The 7538-nt window shown below is 34.3% G+C and overlaps 1 protein-coding gene across 1 annotated transcript; it reads right to left on the bottom strand.

The window, feature by feature from the left end:
* Window positions 1–3218: 3218 nt before the first annotated feature.
* Window positions 3219–6950, bottom strand: LOC127117606 (zinc finger CCCH domain-containing protein 18). Its single transcript, XM_051047678.1, has 7 exons — window positions 6597–6950; window positions 4799–5749; window positions 4548–4703; window positions 4270–4437; window positions 4025–4101; window positions 3759–3932; window positions 3219–3672 (listed from the first exon to the last, which is right to left on the bottom strand). Exons 2-7 carry the CDS (start codon window positions 5728–5730, stop codon window positions 3533–3535), a joined length of 1647 nt encoding a protein of 548 aa, XP_050903635.1. The 5' UTR covers window positions 5731–5749; window positions 6597–6950; the 3' UTR covers window positions 3219–3532.
* Window positions 6951–7538: the final 588 nt, after the last annotated feature.

Raw genomic sequence — 7538 nt, 5'->3', positions numbered from 1 at the left:
CCCAAGACAAGAAGGCAATCAATGTGAAGTAGGTATACAAGGTGAAGTTGAATCCCAGAGGAGAAGTGACTCGACACAAAGCGAGACTTGTGGCGAAAGGATTTCTTCAGAAAGAAGGAATTAACTTCGATGAAGTTTTTGCACTTGTTGCTGGGATCGAAACAATCAGGTTGGTTGTTGGTCTAGCAAACATAAATAACTGGCAGATGTGTCAGAAGGATGTGAAATGTGAATTCCTTAACGGCCCCTTAGAAGAAGAAGTTTATGTTGCACAACCAGCCGGGTTCGTGAAACATGGCGAAGAAGGAAAGGTGTACAGGTTGCATAAAGCCTTGTACGGACTTAAACAAGCTTCAAGAGCTTGGAATAAGAAGATAGATGGTTTTCTAAGGAAGAAGGAATTTGTGAAGTGCACAAGTGAACATGGATTATATGTAAGAAGAAGCAAGAGTGAATTTCTTATACTATGTCTCTATGTCGATGACTTGTTGATAACAGGTAGCTGCAAGAAGGAGATCGAAGACTTCAAAGGTGATCTCAACAAGGAATTCGAAATGTCAGATCTGGGTGACATTTCATATTTCCTTGGCATCGAATTCTACAAGAGTGGTAGAGGTTTGATGATGCATCAAAGAAGGTACGCAGACGTAATACTCAAGAGATTTGAGATTCGAGATTGCAACCCAATTTCGACTCCAGCTGAGCCCAGTTTACAATTGTCGAAAGATTCAGATGAAGGTGATGTCGACCCAACCCAATATAGAAGACTTATTGGGTCACTTCAATACCTTTGTCACACAAGGTCTGACTTATCATACATTGTAGGTATGGTGAGTAGTTTCATGTAGAAGCCAAAGGTATCACATCTAGCAGCGGCAGAGAGGATACTAAGGTATCTGAAAGGAACTCTCGACTATGGCATTTTGTTTCCTGCAGCTGATGAAGGAAAGGGATGTAAATTAGTGGGATAAACTGACTCAAGTTGGTGTAGTGATGCTAAGGATCGAGAAAGGATCCAATGGTGGCATTATCTTCGTGCGAAGCAAAATACATAACTGCTTCTCTTTGTGCATGTCAAGCAACGTGGATGGTGAATCTGGTCGAAGAGATAATAGCGAAGAGTCATTGAGCAATTACCATGAAGATCGATATCATGTCAACTATCAACGCGAAGACATCGATAACACATGGTCGAAGCAAGCACATCGAAATGAGGTTCCATTATCTTCGAGAGCAGGTAGCAGATGGGAAGATGAATGTGGAACATTGCAGAACTATCAATCAGATTGCAGACATCATGACGAAGGGAATGCAAGTCGAAGTGTTCATAAGGCTAAGAGCTATGATGAATGTAGATAGCTTAGACACAATGAATTAGGTGGTGTGTTGAATTGTAATTCCTTGTGTCGAAGCAGGTTGCTCGATAAAACAAGGAAGTGTCGAACCACCTAGTGTGTTGAGTTGTGTTAGTGTCGAAGTGTCGAAGCATGTTGCTTCACACAAGAATTTGACTTATGCCTATTTTAGTAGTGTTAGCTATTTTGGGCTTTTATAGTTTTGGACTTTGTCTTGAGGTCCAAGTTAACCTAAATCTATAAATAGAGGGAGTAACCCTTATTTTTGTAATGAAGTAAATAAAGTATTCATAACATTTGTATTCACAGTATTTTGCAGTTGCAAAGTGAATAAGAAGTTTTTCACGGTTTGTGGACAGAGAGAAACTCTACAGAATTATATTACTCTTCTCCTTCATCGTTCTTTACACTCTTTCTTTCTCCATTGTTCTTCTCTTTTCATTGCTATTGTGTGGGTAATAACAATCTTGTTCATCAAGATTGATTGAAATTCTCCATAGATTTTAAGGGATTTCCAACACTTAAAGGGAGAGTCTCAAATACTGTAGGTGAGAGCCATTCTCCACCATGATTAAAAAGTTAGGTATGAGTTTGATAGAAATATTTAGTTATTAAGTAATACGAGGTTGGAGAATATTCAGAGTGTTGTCAATATCAATTATGATAATAACAAATAGACCATCGAGTAACCTCTTAAATTTCAAAGTTTTAGAAAAAGTTCTCCATATGAAAACTTCTAGTGGAGGTTGAAAATAAGTTTCTTCAATTTTTGTCTCATTTTCAACTGCATTTGAAATCTCACGTGTGTCTTGAGTTTTTATGGATCATCATCCTCTATTATAAGTAAGAAAATGTTCCTACTACACATTTGTAAAAAAAATGAGGAAAATATATGAATTTCTTTGAGTGGGGTATTGGTGAAAATAAGTGATTGGAACAATTGTAAAAACGGATTGTTAAGAGTGTAATAGTGGAGGTTGAGGAAAACTAAGTGAAGAGTGGATTCACTATACCTTGTGTTGATAAGTGAAGTGGGGTAATGATTTATGCAATAGTAAAAATATGTGTTAATTGCATCATTTTCAGAACTTGCAAAAAAAAATTACTAGTATTTTTAGAATTAGTAGGGTTTAGTGATAAGGATACTGTCGTGTCATAAAATTGTTAAGTCATGTGTGATGTGAGTGATGAAAATTTGGCATCCATGAGCTCATCAATGTTGTTATCTAGTTGACCTAATTACTGAGACATGTTTTTACTCTTGACTTCCACTGAACTCATCACGTCGTTGATTTGTTGCTTGAATGACATCATCAATGTCTTTTAGGATAGATTTTGTGGGTTTATAGAGCATTGAGAAAGATGATGAAACCATCAATAATGAAGGGTTCTATAGTTACCAATGATTAGAAAAAAAATAGTTGATTAATAGCACTTCATTTTTTTTGAATTAAATTACAAATAATAAATGATTGAATAATAGAATTCCAATGCTATTTCTTGTTTGGCAACCCCATCATTATTTTCCTTTTTATATTTTGAATTCAACAACAAATAAAATCACACACGCCATTTTAAGTTTACAAAGCTCTAAAATGGATCAACACAAAAATTCTAACTGTGTTTTTGAGTCAAATTTGGTCCCTTATACACTATTATTTCCATAGATTTTCTTCCATGTGCTTAGTGATGTCGTGATCTCATCACAAAGTTTATTGTTAGCGAGCTAATTTATTTTAATAAAATATTTTTGCAATTTGAAATGATATCCATAATGAGAAATGAGTTACTTAGTACATAATATAACTATTTTATTTCAATCTAAAAAAACCTCTAAATGCAAAAACATTATATGTATATCGATTCGAACCCGCAACTTCTTATTTATTCAAATTTAAAAGATGAAAACCCAGCAACTAAAGTAAACTTGTTGACCAAGAAAAACACACTACTAGTACTATCTAATTGATGATCCTTAATTTCTATAATTATTAAAAACAATAAACTTCTTACATGTATAGTAAGATTATGTAAATTCCACCATTGTCTTTGTCTTGTCTTCACCATGCTAATTGACTAAGTACTTCCAAAAAAAAAACTCTATGTTGTTGTCTTTGTCTTCCACTGTTCTAAACTCTATACTTCTCTTCTTCTATGTTTCTGAAACTGAATCACTTTTAATTATTATTTTCAATCGGAAACTCGTCCGGGAGACAGTGTACTTCGTTGCTTGCTTCAGATGAATTGGTTTCTGCTGTCTTGTATATGTTATTCATCCTATAGTTCAGAGCTTCTGCAGGCTGGAAATTGAATCGATCTGCGTGAAAAACAATTTCCGTTAGTAAGATAATAATAACAAAGAAGGATGCTTAAAGATAACGCGAAATTGAAATCGTAACGGACCATCTGGAACTCTTAACCCGTCGGCGGGAAAGCCTGCAACGGGAAAACCTTGTTGAGCAAACTGCAGCTGCTCAAGACTTCTCTTGTGATATTCAAAAGCTTGCGCCTCTTCCATCCACTGTCTCCTCGTGATCTGTCTATGCATCTGTCTATGTTTTCCGAGTTCTCTTGGAACTGCGTAAATCGTGCATTAGATTAACTAAGCTATAACTTGTTCTAAGTTGTTAACCAAAAAAAGTTAGGTTAGAAACTAGATTATATCATACTTAAGTCAAGTTCAGAATCCACATTTGCATAGTAACGTGGACAACAAGGAACGTGCTCCACTCTATCTTGATTTCTCCTGCACCAAATACACAAAAGTTATTAATACCTCAGGTGTGTCTATGTTGGTGTCGGTGTCCGAAACTGACACAGATATTTATGAGTTTGTTTAATTTATTTATTTTTTAAAATTATTATTGTCAGTGTCAGTGTCGTGTTCCATTCTCCAAGAACAAATGATTCTCACCTTGTCCTCTCTCTGTAGGGTTTCACAAGCACCCGAGAGCCGCGAACAAAATGGGGATTTCCCTTTTCCAAGATACCTCTAACGGTTTCGACATGAGCAAATGTTACAAATCCAAACATTCTTTTGTGCTGACATGGAATCCTAACATCGTCAACATGTCCAATTTGGCTGCAAAGAAAAATATGCAAAAACTTGATAGAGTTATCCAAGACAAGAGTGTGATAGGAGTGTCAGACCGTCACGCACGCAGAAAGAAGAAAAAAAATGTAATAATTTACTTGAAATAGTTCGCAACATCTTCTTCTGTGAAAGTGCTGTCGGCTGGAAAAGTCATATATAATTGTCGAGCAGCACTGATAGTTTGAACTAAATCTCCGGATTGAATGTATTTCGGGGCATCTTCCGCCAAAATAACAGCATGCTGTCCATGAGGCCTGAAAAACAACATAAAAAAAGATCAAATTCGAGTAAGTGACATTCAAGTACACATTAGAATACAAATGCTAAAACTTATAAAAAGATATTTCACCTGCCGATTAGCCGAATACTATTTAGCCGCGCAAGAAGCTTTGTCAAACTATAACCAGACTTACCATGTCGCTGACTCTCAGTTAAATAGCCCTCAGCCTGCAATGCCTTTTTATATCTCTCAAAGTATGCCATCGGCAGCGAAGCAATTGACATTGGATTACCTCTTTTCTGCTTAAGAAGCTCAATAATTTCAGACTCTATCTGAGCTAACGAACGCGGCGAAATCACTTGATCCTCGTTACAAGCATTATCGCCATTTCCATGCATATGCATTGGAGAAGAGAAGCTCTCATGAGGAACATGACCATGAAAATATCGACAGTTACTTCCATGCCGACAGTAACCTTTATTGAAATAGTGACAGATCTTGACCGGAAATTCAGACGGGTTCGAATTCGAAAACCTTTTTGTAGATCTTCCGCCGAAACTGACAACAGAAGAATCAAAGCCGTTGTTGTAATCATTGACCAAACCACCTCTAGGTCCGATATTCACAGGATCTAAAGAATTCTCCAAACTCAACATCTCTGCTTGTTTCTGAAGTTCTGTCACAGAATCCAGATAACTCACTCCCATAAATTCTTGATTCACATTGCTAGCCGCAAACTGTGGATCACAATAGGTAGATTGAACCTGAAAGTTCCGTGGTGGTGGTGAAGATGGAGTGAAACCCGGAAAATAGGCCAAACCTCGGGGAGGAGCTACATTCGGTGGCGGAATGGAAGTCATGCCTGGATTTAGGGCCAACATTTGAATTTTGGCGCTAAGAACGACTTCGGCCATGATATGGTCCGGGCAAGATGCCAATCTAGCAATTTCAGGTCCACCCTGATTTTGCATAAGGAGATAACCAACTATTTGTCGAGCATTATCGGGATCAAATTTCAGAACTCTATCTAATATAATTCTTGCGCAATCTAAAATATCCATAGCTCTTTATCTTATCACACTGAAAAATGTTAACAAAACAAAACTTAGAATACTGATAAAGCATTTAACATAAAAGAATTTGGAATTGAAATAATAATGTCTAATGATGAATGGAAATTGTAGACCTACTATACCATAACATTTGACTATACAAAACACCAAAAACACAGATTCACATGAAGAAAAACAACAAAAACAACATATGAAGCACGGAGACATCGCATCATCACCGATAATAATTTGAAAAAATGAATAAACGGAATGAAATAACATGCATATGGACACATGACTCAGACAATGATATGGACAAGTGTATTTTTTCAAAGATGTCCGATAATAACAATGACATGGAGACATGCATTTTTTTTAGAGATGTCAGTGTCCGACACTGACTCACACAGAGGTAGCCTTTTTTTTACCTAGATGTCTAGAAAACAACTTAAATTAACCTAGATGTTTTTCTACAAGACAACCTATAAACCAGAATCATTATAAACAACCTAGAGAGGAAGAAACACAGATAAAAACTACTCAATTTTGCAATGGATTTTCCTCAATTCTCTGTCATTACTCAAAATGGAAATAGCAGAAAATCACATGCTTTTCTCTAAGCAAAATCACACACAACAACAACAACAACAACAACAACAAATCCTAAAAAACAATAAAAATCCTCAACAAAAAAAAACAACACAACAAAACCGTCGCAAAATAAAAAAGAACCAACACAATCATCACTATACTAGTAACATTTCAAGATTAGAATCTAAAGGTACAATTTTTTTACAACACAAATAAACTTTGTTGAATTCCACAACAACCCTTTTTTCATAATCAACAAATCAAACCAAAAAAACACAACATACCTATAAAAAAAACTCAGAACAATGCTTCAAAAACCAACCCTTTTTTTTTCTGTCTCTCTCACACACAAATCATGGTAACTCCCAAACCCCACTCGCTACTTGACTGATAAGTGTGTGTGGACTATGAAGTGTTGTTTATTTTCGGTTTCGTTTATAAAGACTCAATTTTTTGAAAAAAAATATACAGGTGTCAAAACAGTTAGAGAATTGAGCCAAAAAAATTTGCTAAATTCTCTCCAAAATTATAACTGCTTGGAACTGCTCAGACACTGAAAAAAAAAACTTTTTTTGGAACCCTCTTCGCAAGAAAAAAAACCTCTTCGGCTGACACATCATTCTCGGAATTTTTTACGTGTGCTTATCTTGTTTTTTTAAGGAATGTTTCTTAGGTTTTTATTTTGACCAAAATATATTTATATTAAATTTTAGTGTTTTTTTATTATAATTGTATAGTTAATATTTTACCAGAAAATGTGCTTAAGTTTTTCTTAAAGAAGAATATATGTTTAATATTTTTTTTCAAAAAAAAGTTTGTTCCATTTATATTAAAGTTTAGTAATTCATTTATATTAGGTAAAGTTTATTATTTTTTTACTCCCTTCAAAATTTTAACTACATTTTTTTTCTAGATAATTTGACTAAACTTTAATGTTTCCTTTAAAAATATAAGAAATTTAATTGTTTAAAATAATTTGAATAAAAATATTTATAAAAAATTAGTCAAGCTAAAAGTAGATACAAAAATAAATATTAAAATCAAAATTATTATTAATTATTAATTTGTTATTTTTGTTATTGAATATTAATTCAAAAACATAGATCTCACTAAAGCAGGCCGTATGATTTTTTATTTAGTGTTATTTGAATTTTGAATTTATTTGTTTCACAATTTAAATTTTTTTATTTAATAAAAATTCTTATTTAAAAAATAATGTGTATTAA

Source organism: Lathyrus oleraceus, chromosome 2 (genome assembly GCF_024323335.1).
Source record: "Lathyrus oleraceus cultivar Zhongwan6 chromosome 2, CAAS_Psat_ZW6_1.0, whole genome shotgun sequence".
In the NCBI taxonomy this organism is placed as follows: domain Eukaryota; kingdom Viridiplantae; phylum Streptophyta; class Magnoliopsida; order Fabales; family Fabaceae; genus Lathyrus; species Lathyrus oleraceus.
This window is presented reverse-complemented; position numbering and strand designations above follow the sequence as displayed.

Bases quoted from the DNA above. Each gene is read 5' to 3' on its own strand.
- LOC127117606 (XM_051047678.1), bottom strand. From the start codon at position 5,730: ATGGATATTTTAGATTGCGCAAGAATTATATTAGATAGAGTTCTGAAA. The intron at 4,704-4,798 runs GTGAAATATCTT...GTTGTTTTTCAG, and splicing joins AGTATTCGGCTAATCGGCAG to GCCTCATGGACAGCATGCTG. The intron at 4,438-4,547 runs GTAAATTATTAC...TTTTCTTTGCAG, and splicing joins GATGTTGCGAACTATTTCAA to CCAAATTGGACATGTTGACG.